A 23,634-nucleotide genomic window follows, 5' to 3' on the forward strand; every position below is an offset into this window, starting at 1 on the left:
ACGTATGAGTCATTGTCTTTCAGGTATGTCTTCGGAAAGCAGGGTCGTAAATATGAGTTCTGGTCACTCACGGTAAGCAGAAACCACGATATGTTGCTTACATCTGCATGGGTTCTGAAAATGCCATCGTTTCTGGGTTTCAAGGCATATCAGAAAGGCAAAGTGATTGAGAAGCTCAGCAGAAGGCCGGACTGACAGAACTTAAGCAGATTTGCTAAATTTCTAAGGAATATATAACCGAAATGCAATTTGAAGCACATCTGCATTTTGCGTTCTCTGTGGTACCTTTGTAATCGCAAGGAAACACTAATGGAAACTCGCTGCTATCCTGCTCTCAAACGTATATGAAAGCGTCGACAGCGAGCACGCGAACTGCAACGGCGTTTTGGAGTTCATGCGGGACCGCGTGAGTGTTGTTCTCCGCGGGGGGAAGCAACCGCATTGTCTTCTCCGACACATAATTCCTAAACCAAGACGTTGGCCACTGAAATCAGAACCTTTCGCTCCGACCAGACGTGCCTTCCTCGAACCCTGTCTGTGGGCAGGACTGAAAGGGCCGCCCCTGCTGCTCGTCGCAGGCGGATGATCGGCCGGGCGTGCGGCGGCGGCGCCCGCTGAGCGGCGGCGCGATGCAGCGTGCCCGGTCGCTGTCGTCGCTGCCGCCGGAGCCGTTCATGATCATGCGCAGCAAGGCGCTCAACCGGCGCGTGGTCATCAACGTGGGCGGCGTGCGCCACGAGGTGCTGTGGCGTACCCTGGAGCGGCTGCCGCACACGCGGCTGGGCCGGCTGCGCGAGTGCAACACGCACGAGGCGCTGGCCGAGCTGTGCGACGACTACTCGCTGGCCGACAACGAGTACTTCTTCGACCGGCACCCGCGCTCGTTCGGCGCCGTGCTCAACTTCTTCCGCACCGGCAAGCTGCACTTGGTCGAGGAGATGTGCGTGATGGCCTTCAGCGACGACCTGGAGTACTGGGGCATTGACGAGCTCTACCTGGAGTCATGCTGCCAGCACCGCTACCACCAACGCAAGGAGCACGTGCACGAGGAGATGCGCAAGGAAGCCGAGTCCCTGAGACAGAGGGACGAAGAGTACTTCGGCGAAGGACGCCGAGCCCAGCTGCAGAAGTTCCTGTGGGACCTGCTCGAGAAGCCCACCTCGTCTCTGGCCGCCCGGGTGAGAGGCGCTGTCGAGTGTGTGTGTGTTGTCGTGCTCCCTCTTTCTCTGCTGTCGCTTTATTTGCTGTTCCGCTATGTTTGTTTGGTTCTTCCGTCTCTCTCTTTTCGTTCAGCGCGCAGCAGGTGCTCTCTCTCTCTCTGTCTGTCTGTCACCGTGCTGTCTTAATGCTCTGGGGATGGGCAGCGCGAGAGGCCGCGCGTCGCCGATGCAGCAGGCGCCACGGGCGCAGCGGCCGTGGGGCGTGGTCAGAGAAAACCAAGAAGCAGCGAAAACGCGACCGTTGTCCCCCAGGTGGTGGCAGTGCTGTCGATCCTCTTCATCATCCTGTCGACGATCGCGCTGACGCTCAACACGCTGCCCGAGCTGCAAGAACGTGACCACAAGGGAGAGGTGGTGGACAACCCCAAGTTGGCGCTGGTCGAGGCCGTCTGCATCACTTGGTTCACGCTCGAGTACCTGCTGCGGTTCCTGTCGTCGCCCAACAAGTGGAAGTTCTTCAAGGGAGTGCTCAACGTCATCGACCTGCTGGCTATCCTGCCGTACTTCATCTCGCTCTTCCTCACCGAGACGAGCAGCAAGAAGCAGGACCAGTTCCAGGACGTGCGTCGCGTGGTGCAGATATTTCGCATCATGCGCATCCTGCGAATCCTCAAGTTGGCCCGCCACTCGACCGGACTGCAGAGCCTGGGCTTCACGCTGCGCAACAGCTACAAGGAGCTCGGGTTGCTCATGCTGTTCCTGGCTATCGGCATCATGATATTCTCCAGCCTGGCATACTTCGCCGAAAAGGAAGTGGCCGACACCAAGTTCACCAGCATCCCGGAGACTTTCTGGTGGGCAAGTATCACCATGACTACCGTCGGCTACGGAGATATCTGTCCGACCACGCCTCTGGGCAAGATCGTCGGTAGCGTCTGCTGTATCTGCGGCGTGCTCGTCATTGCGCTGCCCATCCCCATCATCGTCAACAACTTCGCCGAGTTCTACAAGAACCAGATGCGCCGGGAGAAAGCGCTCAAGCGCAAGGAGGCCCTGGAGCGTGCCAGGCGTGAAGGCAGCATCGTCTCCTTCCACCACGTCAACCTGCGCGACGCCTTCGCCAAGAGCATGGACTTGGTCGACGTCCTTGTGGACACGGCCCATGGCACCTCCCAGGTACGCCTTCTCTCTGCCGCGTAGACCTGACGTGGCAATTTCTTTCTCCACATGTTTTTCTGTGTGCGCAGTGTCGACTGCTAAGGAGCGTCTTTTGAGTTATTCAATACAATTTGATATTACGCGGACATGCTAGTCCTGAATTGTTCTAGGTTGCCCAGAAACGTTGAAGACCTTGCTGTGTTGGCGAGCACTGTCCGAAAGTTTGCCGACGTGCATGCTCATATGACCGGACAGCGTTCTTGCACATAACTGCGAGCAATAATTTCACGTGAAGCTGGGTTGCCTAGAGTGGTAGCTGTTCCCTGATTCCTGAATAACAAGGAACATATGCAAAAAAAAAAAGAGACATACATTTCTAAGGACGTCTCGTGCCTTCAAGGACTGCGTAGGCACAAATCTGAATCAGCTATAGAAGTCTCAGACAGACAGTGTTCTTTCATATAAGTAGGTGTAGTTGCTGTGAGCGCCCGTTCTTGCACTGCACTTTGAAAAAAATGCTCTCCAAAGTATGACCAGCTTCCAGACGCGCGGTCAGCCACCGTGACACCGACCCGGAAGACCATCGAGGACGCGAGGCAAGTGAATCCGGCGCGCTTCTCCGCACTCGTCGAAACCCCCGCGCAGGGCGACGCCATCAGCCTCGGTGAAGAGTCCGCGGCCCGCCTGAACGCCGGCTGCTTCCGCAACTACGAGCACACGCTACAGGCTGCCGCCAGCGGCGGCTGCTCAGGGGTACCACCTGGAGGAGGAGGAGCCCGAGGCGCGTCGGACCCTCTCCTGCTGCCGGAGCCGCTCAACTCTCTCAGCGGCAGTCGCCAGCAAGCGGCGGGCCAGACGCTGGCGGCCTCGCCCGTGAGTCTCGGCTCGGGGGCCTCGGGGACGAGCGCCGGGGGCTGCGGGCTTGCCTTGCAGGTGGCTCGAGCGCGTAGCGCCCCGCGCTAGGATCTACCCCTTCGAGACCGGGCCAGGTAGCGTACAAAACGCACACACGCGCCGCAAAAAAAGCACGCACCACTCAAACCACTTGGCCGGCTAGCCTCGCGTGCACTAACTCTCTCTGCCCGCCTCTGCCTACCACTGCTGCCGCTCTGCTTGTCTGTCTGTCGCCGAACCGCCGCCAGCAGCCTCCGGCGCTCGTCCCTCGCTGCTGGCCGGTTCGGCCTCCTCGTCCCCCCGGCCCTCATTTTCTCTCCGCTGTGCTTTTCTCTCCTCCGGCCGGCCCTGTGCCGCTATGGCCCGAGGGCGCCGGCGGGAGCGTGCAAACCCCTTGGTGACTCGCAGGAGTTCCTCGAAGGCGACTTCCGGGCCAACATAGAGCTCAAGACTATCAACCGCTGGGACGTCGGCAGCGTGGAGAGCTCGGACACGTACCTGTCCTGCGCCACGCAGCCGTTCGCCTCGCAGGCGGACCTGAGCCAAGAACCGGCGGCCGGCCAACAACAGCAGCCAGTGCAGCTGGTGCGGCCGCGGTTCCTGCAGGGCGTGCGCACCAAGGCCCGCTTCGACCCCGTGGACGCCACCCGGGCGCTTCGACCGGAAACCATCGAGCTGCCGCGACCCGAGCCGCACGTGTTCGCGCCCTCGGCCGCGCACAAGGCGTCGCCTTTCTCCAAAGGTGGGCTTGTGTGTGTGTGTCGCGTTCGGCAGGTCGCAATAATCCTGTATTATAGCTGCGATCGCTTTGCGGTTGCGCGAAGCTGTACAAATTCTCGGCGCGAGATCACTACGTTGTAGATCTGAGATTTCGCAAAGACGGCTTCTTTTATTTTACTATTCAAATTTATTTTTGTCGGGATGTGCCACGTTCAGGGCTTCCGTCCTCAGAAGACGTGCACTTCTCTCGTTGAGGCTGAATGATAGCCTCCGTGAATGCGCTGCTTACTTTTTTCCGTACAGGACACCATCTTTCAGGTCAAATTCGTGTGGTCTCTGTTGTGACCGATGTTCACTGCAGAGCAGGAGTCGCGCCTCACTGTTGTGAAAGCAGGAGTACTATGCCACACTCCCGTTCGACCGCTAACCTTGGTGTCTTCAGTTCCTTATCGCCGTTGAATTACGCGAATGGAATGGAAGGCCGCGTAGGCATGCGCCGACACGCCCGAGGACATTTCTCTGAAGTGAGTGTTACAAGGGCGTTGCAGCGTAAGGCACAATGCGTGTTCGCAACGGCGGTGCTGTATAGTATCCTAACTGTTGAAAAGAACACACAGGAGAGCGGATATAAATGCACATATATTTACGACACTTCGTATGACACAAGAGAATAAAATACTGCAGTCAGGGTTAATGTGCAGCGAATACCAGCTTTTCTCCCTAAACTATACATGATAGTGACTTCTTTAAGCATGAACTGTTCTCTGCAGTCACTCGCGTATACTTTTTTTTAAATTTTGTCCAACACTGAACTTCATTGAGCTCTGTTCGTCATAATCCTTCTTTGTTGCATGAGAAGTGGTAATGTCAGATAGCTTATTGTCCCATACTTCCGCCCCAGGTGAATATGTAGCGTGGAACACATGATGGATGTAAGGAGAAATTAAATCGAAGGGTAGAAAGAAACTAATTTATCGAAGGACACCCTCAAGATTTTCCAAATGCGATAAAAAAGTTTCAACTTTCGTCAGATGCATGCTTATTTTCAATATTCCCACCAATGTACGCTAAGAAAGTATTCAGCGTTTGGCACGCTATATAAATTTTGTTCACATATTAAAAAACCAAAGTATATAGTTATTCGCTTATTTTGTGAGTCAAAAAGCATACTCTATTGGTTCGATTGGTTCGGTGAATACACCTACACTCGCGATCTAAGAAAAAACTTCTATACCTTACTTTTCCCCTAGACAGGCCCATAATTTCGCCTTTCAAACCCACATAGTTTTCCACCCCTGTGTACTGTTGTAATAGTGGCACCAAGTCTCGAAACCTGCTTTTTGCGCACGGAAGCCTGCCTAACGTGCCATATATCAACAACTTTTTTTTTCTTCTTTTCATATCATGCTGTCGCGATGCTATAGTCACACTGGCTTCGTTACTGAATAGGCGTTCCCTTTAAGAATGAACCGTATACTGTGCACGCATCCCTCTCTCTTCCTTTGCTCTGACAAACGCAACGTCCGCTAAGGCGGGCGTTGGGGTCACGCGTATGGGTCTCCCCGTGAAGCTCGCGAGTGCCGCGCACGTGCGCAGTGCCGGGCTTCCGTGCCTTTCCTCTCGAGCGCGTGTCGTGCGTGATCGCAGTGCTGACGCTGTTCGGCGGCCAGTCGGGCAAGTACGGCGGCGGTTCGGGGGACCCCGGCGAGCGCGCGGAGCCGCCGCCGCCGGCGACCCGCGGCGCCGCCAAGTCCATCCTGAAGAAGCCCGAGGAGCGGAGCACGGCGTCGACGGGCACCGCGACCACGCCCAGCCTGGGCGCACTGTGCGTGCACACGGTGGACGTGATGTGCTCGCCGGTGCGCGCCGAGAGGACGCCCCTGCTCACCGCGCAGGAGGAGGACGGCAGCCCCGCCAGGGAGCCGCGCTCGTAGCCAGGTGCGGGAACACCCGTAGATGGGCGCGCTCTCGGTGCGCCGGCGATCGCCTGATGCGCGGGGTTGGATCGGCGTTCGTGAGAGGCAGTCATATGTGCAGCTGTACGCGTGGAGTGACGCACTTGTTCTCAGCACACCGCGGACGGAACTTGAACCGAGCTGTGTGTCTGTACCTACCGTCCATTTAGTATATGTATAGGACTCTTGTACCAACGAATGGTGCCAACAAAGTGTATATATCATTCGGTTCTGAATTCTTCGTTGCAGCGTTTTTATGTTCATTTTCATTTATTTATTTATTTATTTATTTATTTATTTTATTTTATCTATCTATCTATCTATCTATCTATCTATCTATCTATCTATCTATCTATCTATCTATCTATCTATCTATCTATCTATCTATCTATCTATCTATCTATCTATTTATTTATTTATTTATTTATTTATTTATTTATTTATGCTGTATAACAGGGAAATGGATTTGCTCTCCGAAATACTGTGTACCTCAATCTCTACAGAGCAACTCATGCACAACAGACCGGAACAGGTTAAACGCCTCCTAAAGCAACTCTGGGGGCCCCAGTTCACTGCGCTTCTGGCTATGAGACGCCACAGCAGGGGGTTCCGGTTCTATATATTTCAACCACATGAGGTCATCGAACGTGCACGTGTGAGTCTCACCACACAAGTGCCTGTGCATTCCGCCCCCTTAAAATTGCGACCACCGCGGACTAGAGCGATCCCACGACCTCGCGAGCCCAGCAGCAAAACGCCGCGGCCCTGCCTAAGTTGGCCGGTTGCACCGTGGCGAGAGAAGCGTGATGCGCGCCGACTCGCCGCCGAGCTAGCCACATTCGGCGTCTCACGGTGCGCGGCGTCCTTGAGGCGCTCCTTTCGGTGGCGCCGGAAGGGTTTTCCACCCTGAATTGCGACTGCAAATATTAAGCATTTCAGGGGCCGACTCCCCGCCTTTCGCCCTCACCAGGCGCTTCCGTGACGTCTCCTGAATTTCGCAGTGTATGCAGACACCGAGTTTCGAGCACGGTACGTGTAGTGTCTCGCATCTTACTTAGCGCCGCTCCCTCTCTTGTTCACTTAAACATTGTACAGAGAGTGAAGTTTATCGTTTGTTCGTTTTTCCTGATATTACGATTGCTTCTGTATGAGCGTTGTGGCATCTGCGGTATACCACTTATTATTTTTATTTTTTTAAAATTCCCAACATATTTTTCTAAACCGTCCTGTCAGCACTTTTCTGCCTTTTCAGGATTTCTGAGAGAGGCAGAAATTACCTACTTGAGAAGTCGCAATGTCCTGGTAGCTAATGTATATAAACTCACTGATTAGACTCTTTAATATCCCCTTTACGATACATATGTTGCGACATTGAAGCCCATCAGTAGTGAAGTCATGCGTGTTTAGCAGAAATCCTATTGCTATAATAACATTACTTTCGTGGTATGCTACAACACACACATTGGAATTCCAGCAAACATTTCCCCGAGACTGCACCACTAGCACTTCAGGACAACCTTAACTGGGATGCCGATGCATTATTAGCCGATTTTGGGGGTGGATTCTTTGACGGTATTGCTAGCCTCATTTGGTTTACCGGCTATATTGTCATTGTGACCAGCATGTTGGTGAACCACGAGCAAGGTGAAAGCTGCATATTCCTCACACTATCGAACAGCCTGTGGAAAGTTATTTTGATATCCGCTTGACGATACTCGCGAGCTGTTTTTGCCACATAGCGACATTGCTACGCTAATACGTACATAATGTCACGTGACGTCAAGGACACGATCTTGGAGCACCATGCATAGTTTAGGATTCGCTGCTGGGCTCATGACCTACTACTCGAACCAGGTAATGAATTGAGTTTATTATTAGACGCAGTGCGTGTCAACGTTACGTGAGCCACACAAATGACAACACAGAAGGAAAGGAAGAACATAGATCACGTGATGCCACGATATCTGTCTTTGTTGCCCTATAATGTCGTAGATTTCGTGTTTCGGGAGATTAAATGAAGGCGCAGCATTTCGTTGTGCCGCAGTGGTTCTCCGACATGGCGTCCGTGATGGCGCCAATGCAAGCTCTTCACCGTGCCTTACATCTTGTTTCCTTTTGTTCTGTCTCTTGCAGAGTGGCCTAGTGCGTGTGCGTGGGGGCTGCCGGAAAGGGGGGGCTACGCAGCGGCACCACACGGTGCGTCCCGGGCGCCGCCGCGGGCGCCATAATTTCGGGGCCTCGGTGGGGGGCGCTACTTGTCTCCTCCGGGATCCCCACCGAGGCCCCAGGCGGCGCCGCGCGAGCGCCCGGGACGCCCGGAGGAGACCCCATCGTCACCGACACCCACCGCAGCGGCAGCAGCAACAGCCACCGACGATGTGACCTCATCTCGCGCTTGTACATACCTCATTGGACAACCACCACAGCATTTCCTCCTCATTTTTTTTTATTTTATATATCGAACTCTAGACTGCTCGCTATCTCACATTCTTGGTGCGAATAACGACCCTGCTCACTTACGCCTTCGTGTTACTCAGCGCACTACAACCATTCGTCTGTGTGTGCCACGAAGAACGGTGAATCTCTCGGAGGGACTGACACGACTTCTTGCGCACTATCGGCCGGCAGTGAAGCGCGTCACATATGCTGCTGGCGGCAAAATGACGTGTTGTGCTTTTTTTTTTTTTGACGCAGCTCAATTGCATCGTTAGCGACACCACAAGGGTCACTATTAAGCCTATGCCACGTGTCAGTGCGGTTGTTAACTGACCGAGTCGTTCGAACCGTGTCTTGATCGCCGCGTTGCCACGGACACGGTGAAACAATCACAAGCGGACCGAAGACGCCCATTAGCTATATGATCACGTTTGCGAATACAGTTGCACATAGTGTGCGCTCCCTCTAATCATTTTCGGTGCAATGCGGTGCATAACTCTACAGCCCTGTGGACTGTCAGATCGGTCGACTCTGGTGGCGTTAAACGTTTCGTTATGATGCTGGGTTGTGTCTGCCGTAGCCGCTTCTCTTCGTCGGGACAATTTCGGTGGCGCTAGCAGGTTTCAGCTCTGCGCCCTTCATTGTTATTTTTTTACACGTTTCCTGTACAGTCACTGCGTAATTGTCACAAGCCCGTTTCCAGTGCGATGCAACTTTCTGAGCGTGTGTGTTCGCGAGTGCTGTATGCAAAAGTAGAAGAGCAGCTACCGGTTGTGAGCCATCCGCAAAGTCTATGCATTGAAAACCATTGATCTCTGATGCCACCGGTAGGCGACGAGTCATCACTGACGCAGACACGGAACTGCGCCGCCCCGGCAGACGCGCTGTATGAAACACACGCAAGCCGAGCATAAATTATCCACTCGAAGCTTTGCTATGTAAAAACATAACTGGTGCACAGAGAGTACTCGCGACTCTCCCGGCGTCACGTGACATACCTCCTTGTGCTTTCGGCTCTGGCATGTTTTCCTTCGGTGCGCAATTGATTGCCTCAGCTTAACGTGGCCTACTCTTCGTCGGAGGCCTGCTAAGCATTGGAAGGTGCTGTGAATTCCACTTCGAAATCCGACCCTCTTTAGCGTACGAGTGCTAGAACGACGTGAACAAGATTGCGCAGGAGTGTCAACATACGACTTTATTCTTGTTAGACTACGCGTGCACCTGCGTCGGGCTGCCTTCGACATAAAAACACTCCTCCTCGCTTTTGTAAGCCTGCTTGCGGCATTGGGAATGCAATCACATGCAGTGCGCAGATGCTTGACCGCTGCCTGCAGCTGCGTAATAATCTGGTGTCAACTGTGACCTTGCAAGAAGGCCGAATGTCTAACGACGCGCAGGTCGTGTTCTTGCTTTCTTTTTTTTTTTCTCTCTACGACGCGGCCGCACTGACGCATCGTAGCTTTCCCGCCGCCCTTTTTTCCTGCCACGTGACGCTCGAGGAGTAACGTTGCTTCCGTCCTTTTGCATGGCTTCGGTGGCGAGCTGCATTACGCCGTCATGTCAGTGTGCTCCGGTTGGGTTTCTATTGCAGCCGTGGAATCTGAATTAACGCTTCGTCGATGCGACATAGCACGCAGTCAAGGGAGCCGTGCCAAGGTGGTGCATGTGTGGGTCTCGGAAAATTTCATTCTGTTCGAAAGGAGACTATGTCCACTAGCGGCGCTTGCAACGGTGTAAAACGCACGCTTTAAAGGAGTTGAACTGCTGGGCTAGTTGGTATATTGACGCGAGAACCAGCTTGAAATATAGCGCAACGGGACGGCACAACAGAAAGGAAGACGAGCCTGTGTTCGTCTTCCTTTCTGCTGTGCCGTTCCGTTGTTTCAAGAAGTGGAATGCACACATTTCGCCAAGTCAGCGTGGATTTGAAAACTTGCTAAAAGCTAACTCTAAAAAAGGATAAAAAGATAGGAAGAATTTGCAGTTAGTAAAGTATGGTAATCGTCTCCCAAACGGACCAATTAATTCCGCGGCGTGATTACACGTAACTTGCATCGTATATAGGGTGTTTCACGTAACTTGAACCAAGGAGTTGAGTGGCTAGCCGATTGCAAGCTAAATGAAACCAACGGCACATGGTTTGCAGTCATGTGGCGCTCCTTAGATAATATTCCGCTTAATTAATTAACTAAGATGAATTATGCAAAATCTTTAATATTCACTTTAGGGCCAAGTGCGTTTCGTTACGTTGTAGAGGGCATTCCAAAACGACCGATCCAGTTTTTTGTGGCAACGTACATGTTGCGTGTCGATTTTTTCCGGCGTTTAAAGCCCGCGAAGTATGAAATAAAAAACACGTGACTGAGCTCGTGCATCGCCGTATTGCAGCGCTCGCCACCGCGCGTCGTGCGAAAGAACCGTGCGCGCGGACCGTGGCCAAGCGAGCGGCTCCACGCAGTCGGCTTCGCAGCAGTGCGTCGGCGTCCGTGGCGGTGCGCGATGGGCTCGACGCGCGGTCGCGAGCGCTGCAGCGCGATAGCGCACGAACGCAGTCACGCGGTTTTATTTCATATTTCGCGGGCTTTCTTTAAACGCCGAGAAATATCGCCACGCAGCATGTACGTTGCCACGAAAAATCGGGCCGGTCGTTTCTGAAACCCTTCTGCAACGCAATCAAACGCATTAGGCCCTAAAGTGAATAATAAAATTTTCGCATAACTCACTTTAGTTAACTAATTAAGCGGAATATAAAAAAAATATACTAAAGAGCGCCATATGACGGCAAACCATGTACCGTTGGTTTATTGCAGCTGCGGCTGACTACTTTTTTTTTTTAATCCTTGGTTTAAGTTACGTGAAGCACTCTGTGCACTGCAATGGTTTTCCCCGGCAGGTGGTTGAATCGAGACCAGACACAACGCACTTTGTCCACTGTGGGCGCCACTTGGGACGTATTACGTTGTGACTCAAGCGCGTGCACTTTTTGTAATGGTCGCACTATTTTTGTGGCCGCTAAGACAGCGTTCAGGGAGGCGCGGGCGCATGCCTTAGGTTCTGAATCATGCTTGCCATCACGCTCACCGCTTTGCAAATGACTGTGCCCTGTCGGTAACAACAGTCGCATACCATGTGTTGATGGTAGATACTTGGAGGAGTTCAACTCGGCCGCTGAAGCAGCTAGGCGTGCGAAGCGCCATTTCTGTATTCAAAGAGTGCGCGCTTGGAAACATCTATGACGTCATTCTGTAGCAATGACGTTGCGCACGCAGGCGCAGAAAATTGATAGGAGAGGTAGTAGAGCTGGCTCATTCCAAACGTACGCCCTTGTAAATGCTCTCCAATTAGTGCAATGTACGAGGATATGGCGCCTGGAAAGATTTCCGCCATACAGTTGTTTCCGCACCGAGCGAGGCGTTCGCGTTTAAAGAACAATCGTTACGTATGACTCCGAAGGTGACCCATGGTGTTAAAGTACCGTACACATTGTGACGTCACGTGTAGGGATAGTCGAAAGGCATGCCTTTCAGGAACTGCGAAACGGCTCTCGCTTGGTAGCCTGCCTGACGGGGGTTGCCACTACTAGCTTCGCATGTTTAACCGCAGCAAAGCGTTTAGTTTCTGTGCCAAATATGGCATGTAATACTAGTAACGTCGCCAAGACCAGTGGAGGTATATTGTAAATGTCCACCCAGTGGAGATGTCCATTTCGTTTGCTGCTGAAGTTCTGATTGGCTGGGCTGGGGACACGGTGAGAAGGAGACAGGCGCCCCCAGCCAAACAGGCACTTTAGAAGCAGACGAAATGGACATGTACATTAGGTGGACACTTACAGAATATCGCCCTAGATTGATATACGGAACTGCGTGAAACCTGGGCCCTCCCATTGTACCGACGCACCATATACGTAGAAACACATATTTTTCACCCGCGAAGGCCTCGCGATTGAAGAAAAAATAATACTGATTCGCATAGTAGTAACGCCAGTTGCACACGTGTCTTCAATATGTGTAGCACACACTGCATGCCCGCGCTTCGACTGCACGATGTCCACAGATGTGCAACGCGTCTTTCTCTCAGCTCAAGGCATCTCTCCCAGCCTTTAGTCCCGCGCTGTAATAACAACAACTACCACCAACAAGTCTTCTGCGCCGCCTTCAGCAGCGAGCAGCAGACGCGTGTGTCAGTCACCGATGTCTTCGTGCGCCATTGTAAACGCATTTTCACCGTTCCTTTCTCGTTTTTGGCGTACGGGTGTGGGATGGATATATGGATATGAGGGCGCCCTGGAACGGTTCCTTGGCGAGCGTATATGAGCGGCCCCCATTTGTTTACGCGGCCGAGAGGGTTCTTTCATCAGGCGCGACGAGCGGTGGTGCTTTTGTGCCCTGCCCTGGCTTTCTCGCCCGGCGTTTTTGAGAGCGGCGCCATGTAGCCCCAGCAGGGCAGACTTCGCTTGGCCGCGCGCCAAGTGGCGCGCCCGCGCGTCTCAATCCATAACAAGAAAACGCGTCGCCGCCGCTCGGAAGAAAAGGGGACGCCTGCTCGCGTCGTCCTCATCCACGCGGCCAGCATTTATTTCGCGATCGTTACTGGGACACTCCGTGGAGCCGGCTGAGGAGGCCCACTTCAGTGATACTATACCCCTCGCTTTGTTTTCTTTTCTATTGTTACTTTTACTTGAGAAGCTGTACGCGACAGTTGGCTCCGCCGAAGATTCCGTTTTCGGAGAAGATCCCATCGCAATACATTGACCTCCATTCCAAGAAAGTGAAGAATAAAAGCGATTCTATTCTTTTATATTTGTGCATACGTGATTGTGTACATCGATGGAAAGGAATGGCGTTTCCAACGACGCATGCTTCGATTGCGCCCTGTCGCCTTGCCGCTGCGTTTCATTGATTGTGCGAGTAAGCTCGTTATTCATACGGATCTGCAATTGTTGCAGTTGTTGGATGCCATGGACTGATCAAAGAAAGGAAGGGTAAAACGATGTAGCATGAGAAAAGCACCAGGCTTTAAAAACACACAATTAGTCGTAACGTGCACGCATTTTTTGAAAAGCCTGCGTACGCAACGGAACATGACTGCATAAGCTCTCGTTAGCAGGACGAGCTGCCGTACCTCCGACGGGGCTGCACCTCATTGAGTGTGCAGCATCTAAGATTTGCCACATCATCGTTTTTCCCGACAATTGTTTATGCATGCATAGACGCGGCGCATGTAGAACGTGACGCTATAAGCGAAGGCGTGCAGTACCGAGTTTAGAATTAGCAGAGAGGCAGTGGCGTAGCTAGGTCGTCTGGCACCCGGGGCCCATAGGTCTTCTGTGACCTACTACTACCCCCCCCCCCCCTGGTTGTAGTCGAGGAAGTCGAGGATATCAACAATTTCCGGGTGTCTTCAGACGTATATGCAACCCCTCCCCCCCCCCCCTTACACTGGCCCCTTGCACCCGGGGCCCACGGCGCCCCGGGCCCCCCTGTTGCTACGCCAGTGCAGAGAGGTGACCTTAGCGTTTAAGTGTAAAATGCGAAACATGCGACAGTCGACTTCCGTTAATTCGATCTTGACCGAGCCGACAGAAGTGATAGAATTATCCGGCGGGTAGAATTGAAGAAAAAAGCTAATAATCAAACACACCGCCGCTTCTTTTGGCAGTATTTACCAGATTTCAATGCGCTCCCTTATCACTGCGTGCACTACATATTTATGAGTTCAAAGCACAAAACAATGTGCGCCCAAATCTAACCGAATCCGATTTTATAACAAGAAAAATGTACAAAGCCTCCGAGTCTGTCAATCAGCAAAAGAAAGGTCAGGTAGGATGTATCAGGGACGCAGCTGCAGTGTGGTACGTGAAACGCCTTGTGCGTGCTGCAGAGGGCGTGTGAGCACTACAGGTGCAGACATAATGCCAACCAAATACACAACTTACATTTATTCATGCATTATATAGAATTCTTTCAATAGATGAAGCGCCAATAGTGACGGCACACAGGAAGGAATACAGACAGGACAAGGCGCTACTTGCAACTGTTTATTGAAGTCAGAGGAGGCTAATTATGTAGCCATGAGGAGAGGGGAACGAGAAAAAACAGAGGAACACTGACTATGTGAATGCGCACGTGCGATAACGCTGAATATATATATGAAGGGAATCACGTTTATTCTAAATCTAAAACTTATCTAAAAACGTGCTTTCATTCATGTAAATATTCAAAGACGGGATGCTGACACAGGTGTCCCCCCTTTTCTCAATCTGGTTGGCCTCCAACAATTCACGCGCCACAGAATCTTTACTTTTAAACATGATTGTTGTATCATGAAGCCTTGCTTCACATACTTGTTTATTCTCTTTCCCGCAGGCCTTGCAATGAAGCGGCAAGTTTGAACCATATCCATTTTTCAATGAAAGCTTATGTTCCCGCAGGCGTTCATTAATACATCTTATATAGAAAGCTTACATGTCTTACCTTGCAGCTAGTGCACCTCTTAACGGTATAGTATTGCAATCATGCTCGCTCCATATTTGTCGTGGCCTCGTGTGTTTCTCTATGAGGTAACGAAACGACCCCTCTACTAGCTGGCGAGGCTACACTGTGCCGCTCGAGCCCCGCCGTCGATGGCTGGGGCTTCTGCGCGCTCCCTCTGGAGACGGAGGACGTGTACCGCCGTGGTCAAAGGCGTTGAATACTTCCCTGGCTCGCTGCCCGAGTCTGTTCACGCCATTTCTAGACCGTATACTTGTGGAACGCAAGCTGCGGGGGAGTGAGCAGATAGCCGAGCAAGCGTGACATTTACTAAGTATGGACAGCTGGGCTAGTTGGTTATGATTAGCATTGTGAAACATTTACGCAGTTTTGTAGGCGGCTCCAATGAACACCAGTTCGAGTTTCGTAACTTATACATACTATGGCACAGTGAGCCCTCTTTCTCTCAAACGCGGCCAATTCTGCTCGGATGGAGAGATATAACTTTATTATGTCCTTGATGGGGTGGCGGGGGTCAGTCCTCCCCTTCCTCATCCGGACGGCCCGTACCGTACCTACCGCACTAACACATGCTCGGATGGAGAAACGTATACTGTTGTGCTCCGCCTCTCAAAGTCATGCGTGGAGCGTCAACGGCGCCATCTGCGTATACGCGACATGTGTGATCGACTAATGTGGCTTCCTTTCTTCACACAACGATACTAACGCAAAGCAAGATGCATATATTCACGCATTGGAAAGCTTGCGTGCTTCTGATACAGGGTTCCTACGGTCTAATCTTACAATCGTGCTTGTTTCCCATTAGACAATAGGCCCGCCGTGGTCAAAGATAGTGAGCGTGAATTGGCATCCTTCTATCTTGCTACCCGAGTCTCACCACGCCATTTCTGGACACACCATATCGAACGTGGAGGCATCATAACCGAGCAAGCGTGAAATTTCTGCAAAAAAATAAAATAAATAACTAAATAAATAATGCACACTTGTAGGTTTTATAGCTCTTGATCAGCACAGGTTTGAGTTTGATGGAGTATAACTACTATGACTGAGTAAGCTCTCTCAAACGCGATCACACCCGCTCGGATCGACACCCGTACTGTCGAGCTATGCGTATGTGAACGTTCAATGAGAACCTCAATTTAACTCCGATTGCGTCATGCGTCAGTGCCGTCTGTGCACCCGACACATACATAATCGAGTAATAGTTTCTTTCTTCTACTGTAAGAGTTGGGGTCGGGTATGTAAAAAGGGGTAGCTCGCCCATGCCGTAGTCCGACTCATCCATGCTAAGGATGTTGTTGAAGGGAGTAACTTGTTCTCATCGAGAACGAGGAGCACGGGATTTATTTACAATGTCTAGATGAAGGGTGAAGAACGTTACATTTCATCAATCTATAGCATGACCGAGAACGACGCACAGAGAGCAGCCGGCTTCTCGAAACCCCCTCTCTCCCCCCTGCCGTCCATCCTTCGTCCAATCCGTAGTTCAAAGTCGTCGAAGGACCCGCCTTTGAGGGTGAGGGTTCACACACTCACTCCCGCACTTTTGTTTCACCGAACACACTGAACGGAGTAGGGCCTCGGGTGGTCACGCTTGACTCAAGCTGGCGCGTCTTGATTCGAGAGCTGACTCCGTGGTTAGCTGCCGCGTATGTCAAATGACCGTGACGATTGCCGCAGTCCGTGGGGGAGAGCGCCGTAGGACCCCCTTTTTCAGGAGTTTTCTTGCTCCAATTGGTCCGTGAATGCGACAGCGAACCGAGCTAACAATGTGGCTAGCCTTACTGGCACCCTAGGGCTGTCCGAAGGGGGCGCACTGTTGGCTTCGCGAAGCGATTCGTCGTAGCGGGGCCACAGAGGCTCCCCGCTGGCCGATCATATTAGGACGCGTGGGTAGTGCGGTTGCAAAGATATAAGCGATAATAGTATAACATGTTTTCGTTACATGCTGTTTTAGCAAGCGACCACCTTGACTTATTTAATGACGTTTCACGTCGAAAGACGAGACCATACAGAGTTAGCCTTGACAAAATGGAAATTTGTTTACAGCTAATGTCCATCGTAGTCACTCTCAGACGGCTCTTTATCGCTACGGGCCATATGCCCTTTTTGCGCAGCCTCAGATATTCCGCATCTCTTGAGCGACGACTTCGAAATCATCGCGAACGGGATGTTACACTTCGTCAGTTCATCACTTAACACGCAAAACTCCGACATGCCGAAAACACGTGACGCGGCTTCGTTGCCCGCTAGCTTAGCACGTAAAGTAACAATTCTTCTGAATGTGTTGTAATGAAAGCAGCGCGCCGTCAACGACGGCGTACGCAAAAACTTGCTCTGCCGCCATCTTGGGGTACCACTTGCGATGGCGCTAACACCAACGCCACGAACGCGATTTCTGTTTCGTATCCGATCGTAACGCGCAGGTAATTTTCGAACTCCTTGTCACGTGTTGTAATTAGGTAAATACGATAACCATTCATGATGAGCTGCCGTTTTCACTTGTAATTCTGCCGAGAACAAGCCGAAAATCTGCATTTTTCAACGGGATATAGCATGTCTTCGATGCATCGAGTTCCTTAACGCTGTCAAGGCAGAAGTTGCAGCCATTCCAGTGACAATTTGGGTAACCGTCGGGATTAGGCGCTTCAGTTCTGACCAGTTAAGTTCAAATCATCGGGTAAATGCCAGTAGGTGCACAATGTTCTAACCCACGCACCAGCGACGACTCCCTCTGAGGTACGGAAGCGGATCTTGAAGGCTTTCCTTTTACTTATTCCAGAAACCTGAAGCATTTGCGGAGAATCGGAAGCACGTCATGACCACCATGTTGCAGCTACACTGTAAAATAATTTACACTCTAAAAAGTGAAAAGGGGTGTAAATGTGTTTATAGCTCACACGCTTGTGGTGTCCCTTATATAGATAACACCCTAAGGGTGTAAGTTATAGACACATCCACACCCTTTTTCACTTTTAGGGTGTAAATTATTTTACAGTGTATCGCCTATTTTAGGCTCGAAATAACCGAGTTTCGGCCCATTAAAAAGTATGGGCGTTAACCAGAATCTTCGGCCAGGATCGAATTAACCTATCGAAGTAACTGGAATGAAATTGACGGAAATTTACTGTGTAAAAGTATGTACAGGATGTCCCAGCTAACTTTAGCCAGAGTTTAAAAATATGCAAATGCGACGTAGCTAGACACAGAGTTTCCTACAAAAATTACTTTGTAGGAAAATCTATGGCTGGACAGAACAAAGGTAATGTTGTTTGACACCCGCCGTGGTTGCTCAGTGGCTATGGTGTTGGGCTGCTGAGCACGAGGTCGCGGGATCGAATCCCGGCCACGGCGGCCGCATTTCGATGGCGGCGAAATGCGAAAACACCCGTGTGCTTAGATTAAGGTGCACGTTAAAGTACCCCAGGTGGTCAAAATTTCCGGAGTCCTCCACTACGGCGTGCCTCATAATCAGAAAGTGGTTTTGGCACGTAAAACCCCAAATATTATTAATGTTGTTTGACGTCGCCTTGGAAATACTCAAAGTATGTTTTCCTTCCGCCTAATTAGATAATTAAACTTCTCATATGTTATGATTAGATGAAAATCATCAATAAGGAAATTGTAGAGCGACATGAAAAAATCCCGATACAATTTTCTGTTGCTCAATACGTGCTACACAAAAGTGATTTTCCGAGCGGGAAAGAATACCGAAAATACACGTAGAATTGCCGCGCGACTGGCCGCTCGAGGCGCTTCGGTTTACTTGGCATACCAGGAACCATATCAAATTTACTCACGCTGGAAAGAAACGCAGGAGGGACACAGCCAAGTACAAGTAAACAAGCGAAAGCGTAAAATGACGATTTCAGGTAGTGTTTTTCTTATTCGCCCTGGAAGAACTATAAAGAAATATATATTTGCCGCACAATCACAATTCTTTTGGATCCCTCGTTTACTGCTCTACCAAGCTGAGTGCCAAAACCGACTCGTATTGTCATTTGGGAAGCTGCATAATGATGCGTGGCGGCCAGCCCCGTACAACCGAGAAGAGCGCAGCACGCTACAGTTCTAGACGCACTGCGCCCACCGCGGAAGGTTAGAGAAGCACCCACACAAGCACAGCAGAGAAGTGCCTATACTTCGGTAGGCTCGACAGATAATTGTAGAAGCGTCATTCAAAACACACGGAATCATTCTCCACTTCCGGCGGCGTTTTCCATATACTTCCTTTCCAAATAAAAAGATTTTCACCCATAAATATTTTAACGAACAACGGTTTTGCTGTTGCCTCGGTTCTCTCCCTTCGCAGAACTTCTTGCAACTCTTGTTTCCCGTTGCCAATCTTGCATGAAAAATACCAGACGAGGTAGCGGATGGCATTCATATTGCTTATGGGTTCAGCAGTAATTGCAGGGTTTGATTAAAATTTTTTTGGAATGGCTGTGAAACGTAGATCGGTGAAAAGAAAACAGTAGGGACTTTCTAGCGGCAGCGCCTTGAGATTTCGAAATAAACATCGAAATAATAAGAAAGGCGAGAACATTCCGTCATTTTTTTAGCTGGACGACTATCAATCTGTCTCAGGCCCTCAGTTCAGCCTTGGCCGCAATGCTGTAGCAGCAGCCCAATGCTCACCGCCGAAGCTGTCAAGTCTCAAGATTGATTTGGCGGCGCTTTAGGAATGTGGCTGAAGAGTGGTAGTAACATGGGCGGCGTGAGTGTGTAGGAAGGGGGGGGAGGAGGCGTATGCCGCCTAATATCGGGGGGATGGCGCCTCCCAGCCTCCCCCCTCCTCTCCTTGGGTACGTGCCTGGTTCAGGTAAGGACAGTCAGAGGCCGAATTGAAGAAGAACTGAAACTGAGAAAAGAACTGGTGCCATCCTTAGTACTCGCTCCAACTGGATATGCCTTGCAAACTTACTGGCTACAATTCGCAAATTGCAATATATACCGCAATTTAATTAAGTCAGGATATAATTAGTGATTTCTCGCTAATTAGCCGTATGTGCATTTAGATTTATCGTGCAAGTAATGTCCGTTTGAGAAATCCATCTCAAAGACTATAATTGTGCTATCTACCACATGCGATTTGTAAAAATTTCTTAGGCCCAAAGAATGAAACGTTCCTTTCCTTCGAGCGCTTCCTAACCTTACGTGACCCGCCGTGGTTGCTCAGTGGCTATGGTGTTGGGCTGCTGAGCACGAGGTCGCGGGATCGAATCCCGGCCACGGCGGCCGCATTTCGATGGAGGCTAAATGCGAAAACACCCGTGTACTTAGCTTTAGGTGCACGTTAAAGAACCCCAGGTGGTCGAAATTTCCGGAGTCCTCCACTACGGCGTGCCTCATAATCAGAAAGTGGTTTTGGCACGTAAAACCCCAAATATTATTATTATTATTAACCTTACGTGAGGCCTCCTTACAGCGAAGGACCAATGGAGGAAGCAAGCGCACTCTGAAAGCTCCCTTCACCCGTCCTCAGGCAAGGAGCGGTTGCCGCATCCCTGGGTTCGAGATTATCTCTTAAAAGCTTTACGCGAACACCAATATTCAATAAAAAAATGTTGTATCGCCGCACAATCTTTACATTGAAGAGCTAATATAGAGAAGCGTGGACGCTTTCATCTAGTTTTGTTTACTAAACTTTAAAAAAGTAGCGCATTACAGTGCAAAACTTGATGTGCTCCAGCAACGCTAGCACGCCGGCGTCGTGCAACGCCTAGCAACGCTTTCATGCCGCACGCGTGACTACAGTGTTCTAGAACACTGTACGCGTGACTGAAAAGAACATGCCTGGCAAGACGTACCGTGCTCACGCTTCTCCGCAGGTGGGCGACAGCGCGCATGCGCAAGCAAACGTCACGTGGTTAAGCAGTGAGGTGAAGCGCTCGTTCAGGGCCAGGAGCGGCGTAAGGACGCATGAAGGTAACTTTGGAGCTACCTTATGCGGAGGAAGCACCAAGGAAGCCTTTACCGAGGGCCCCTCAGTAAGGAAGCTTTCAGAGTGACATAAGGTAGCCTGACCGCAATGAAGGCTTCTTTACTGAGGTAAGGAAGATTTCATTGTTTGGCACTTAGTCTTCGTAGAAACACCTGGTATATACAGAGGATGCTTTTTCTTTTCTTTGTTCTTTTTTTAAATAACACAGATCTTTCTTTATAATAAAGCTTTAAGCGCGGCAAGCGTGACGTTTTTGCAAAGGAGTTCCTAGGCGAGGTGGACATACTTTGCCGCTTATAAGGCGAGCTTCAGAATACTCATTCACAATACTCGATGTAGCGCGCCGCCGACGGCGGCGCGCTACATTGAGGCACCTTAGTTTTTCTTTCTTTGCCAATTTAAAATTATTTTTCCTTTTTAAAGGGACACTAAAGACGAGAATGATTTCTTTCTGGATCAGTAAATTGCCTCTCTACTACAGCAAAAACGCCACCCTTACCACGATAAAGCGCTTGGTAAGCCAAAAAAGCGCAAGAACGAAATACGGGTGGCGCGCCCCCTTGAAGTTCCCGCACCTGGTCGCTGTGACGTCATGGATTTTGATGGCATCTTCTAGGGCCTACTTAATTATATAGCGATACAGATTGACTACATTGTCTTCTAAAGGAACCAAATATTCAACATGGCAAGTTTCGGGAACCTTAACTCAGCCAACGCGGCCAAAATGCGAAAACATACTTAGGAATCCCTGACGTCACACTGACGTATCGGCGTCGGAGTAAAGGCGCGAAATTCAAATACTGATACTTCGACCTTCATTTTCTCGTCTAATAATGAAACTATTATTTTGAAATGACTGCCTGCAGTGTTCTCAAACAATGCTTTATTAGTATAAACCGATTTCGTGTTTCGCTTTCGTGTCCTTTTACATCCCGAACAGCGTACTGGATTATACCACTATAAATCAGGGTCATTTCATTTCCATCAACGTCTCAACACAATCTGGCCAGTTGTCAGTCCCTTTAAAGTTGTAAACTCCATAGTTTCGTTTCTTAATATTTTGTCATTGTCAATTTTTATTTAAAGATCGATAGGGGCCTAAATTAAAAAAAAGATATTTTTACGGTCACTAGATATTAACCCCCGTTTTCTTTTAGATGAAACAAGATCATCAAATATGATGATGTGTTTGCAGAGAGAAACGATTTCTCCGTTCCCATTCATTTAGACAGGAGCCCCCGAACTAAAGAAGCGCCGGACAGGCCTGCCGGCCTAAGTAGTGTGGCAATGTTCTCTGGTGTGGCCTTGACCTAAATTCGCCGGTCGCCGCTGACAAGCTTACCCTACCACTAGCGCGCGTATCACGGACAAACCATCAGATGAGGCTTTATACCACATACGCGCCTAATGGTGGCCAACCATGGCCCGATATTCGCACATGCTTTGTCGCCGTTCCCCCTGTCTGCTTCGCATTAAATGAGTCCTGCAACAGATTTTACTTTGCATGTCTAAAAACCGAGATCAAAATAAATTATGATAATTAACGCACACAAACCCAAGTTATCGGTCAGTTAGAAATACAAGAGAAATGAGCAACTCTCAACTCAAGTTGTCGCGGCTCAAGCTGCCAAATTTCCCTCTGCCCATTAGCAGCAGGGCATTAGCGAAAGTCGGCGCACCATGTTTGCCAAGCCTGCTGAGCTTGTTGATGGCGATCGGGTAGCACGAGGTTCGATCTCTGAGGCCATAGCGTCAGTTCTGTGGCTAGGACCATAGAGTTTCATCATCATCATAATCATCATCATTATCATCATCATCAGCCTGGCTACGCCCATTGCAGGGCAAAGGCCTCTCCCATACTTCTCCAACAACCCCGGTCACGTACTAATTGTGGCCATGCCGTCCCTGCAAACTTCTTAATCTCATCCGCCCACCTAACTTTCTGCCGCCCCCTGCTACGCTTCCCTTCTCTTGGAATCCAGTCCGTAACCCTTAATGACCATCGGTTATCTTCCCTCCTCATTACATGTCCTGCCCATGCCCATTTCTTTTTCTTGATTTCACCTAAGATGTCATTAACTCGCGTTAGTTCCCTCACCCAATCTGCTCTTTTCTTATCCCTTAACGTTACACCTATCATTCTTCTTTCCATAGCTCGTTGCGTCGTCTTCAATTTGAGTAGTACCCTTTTCGTAAACCTCCAGGTTTCTGCCCCGTATATAGGTGAGTACTGGTAAGACACAGCTATTATACTTTTTTCCCTTGAGGGATAATGGCAACCTGCTGTTCATGATCTGAGAATGCCTGCCAAACGCACCCCAGCCCATTCTTATTCTTCTGATTATTTCCGTCTCATGATCTGGATCCGCCGTCACTATCTGCCCTAAGTAGATGTATTCCCTTACCACTTCCAGTGCCTCGCTACCTACTGTAAATTGCTGTTCTCTTCCGAGACTGTTGAACATTACTTTAGTTTTCTACTGATTAATTTTTAGACCCACTCACTCTTCTGCTTTGCCTCGCCAGGTCAGTGAGCATGCATTGCAATTGGTCCCCTGAGTTACTAAACAAGGCAATATCATCAGCGAATCGCATGTTACTAAGATATTCTCCATTAACTTTTATCCCCAATTCTTCCCAATCCAGGTCTCTGAATACCTCCTGCAGACACGCTGTGAATAGCATTGGAGAGATCGTATCTCCCTGCCTGACGCCTTTTTTTATTGGGATTTTGTTGCTTTCTTTATGGAGGACTACGGTGGCTGTGGAGCCGCTATAGATATCTTTCAGTATTTTTACATACGGCTCGTCTACACCCCGATTCCGTAATGCCTCCATGACTGCTGAGGTTTCGACAGAATCAAACGCCTTCTCGT

The 23,634-nt window shown here is 50.2% G+C and overlaps 1 protein-coding gene across 1 annotated transcript; it reads left to right on the forward strand.

Annotated features, from left to right (window-relative positions):
- The first annotated feature begins 530 nt into the window (after nucleotides 1-530).
- LOC139053865 (potassium voltage-gated channel protein Shab-like) lies at nucleotides 531-9,586 on the forward strand. Its single transcript, XM_070530555.1, has 6 exons — nucleotides 531-1,178; nucleotides 1,473-2,336; nucleotides 2,964-3,191; nucleotides 3,621-3,954; nucleotides 5,580-5,870; nucleotides 8,021-9,586. Exons 1-5 carry the CDS (start codon nucleotides 630-632, stop codon nucleotides 5,864-5,866), a joined length of 2,262 nt encoding a protein of 753 aa, XP_070386656.1. The 5' UTR covers nucleotides 531-629; the 3' UTR covers nucleotides 5,867-5,870; nucleotides 8,021-9,586.
- Nucleotides 9,587-23,634: the final 14,048 nt, after the last annotated feature.

Source organism: Dermacentor albipictus, unplaced genomic scaffold (assembly GCF_038994185.2).
Source record: "Dermacentor albipictus isolate Rhodes 1998 colony unplaced genomic scaffold, USDA_Dalb.pri_finalv2 scaffold_268, whole genome shotgun sequence".
Taxonomy (NCBI): Eukaryota; Metazoa; Arthropoda; class Arachnida; order Ixodida; family Ixodidae; genus Dermacentor; species Dermacentor albipictus.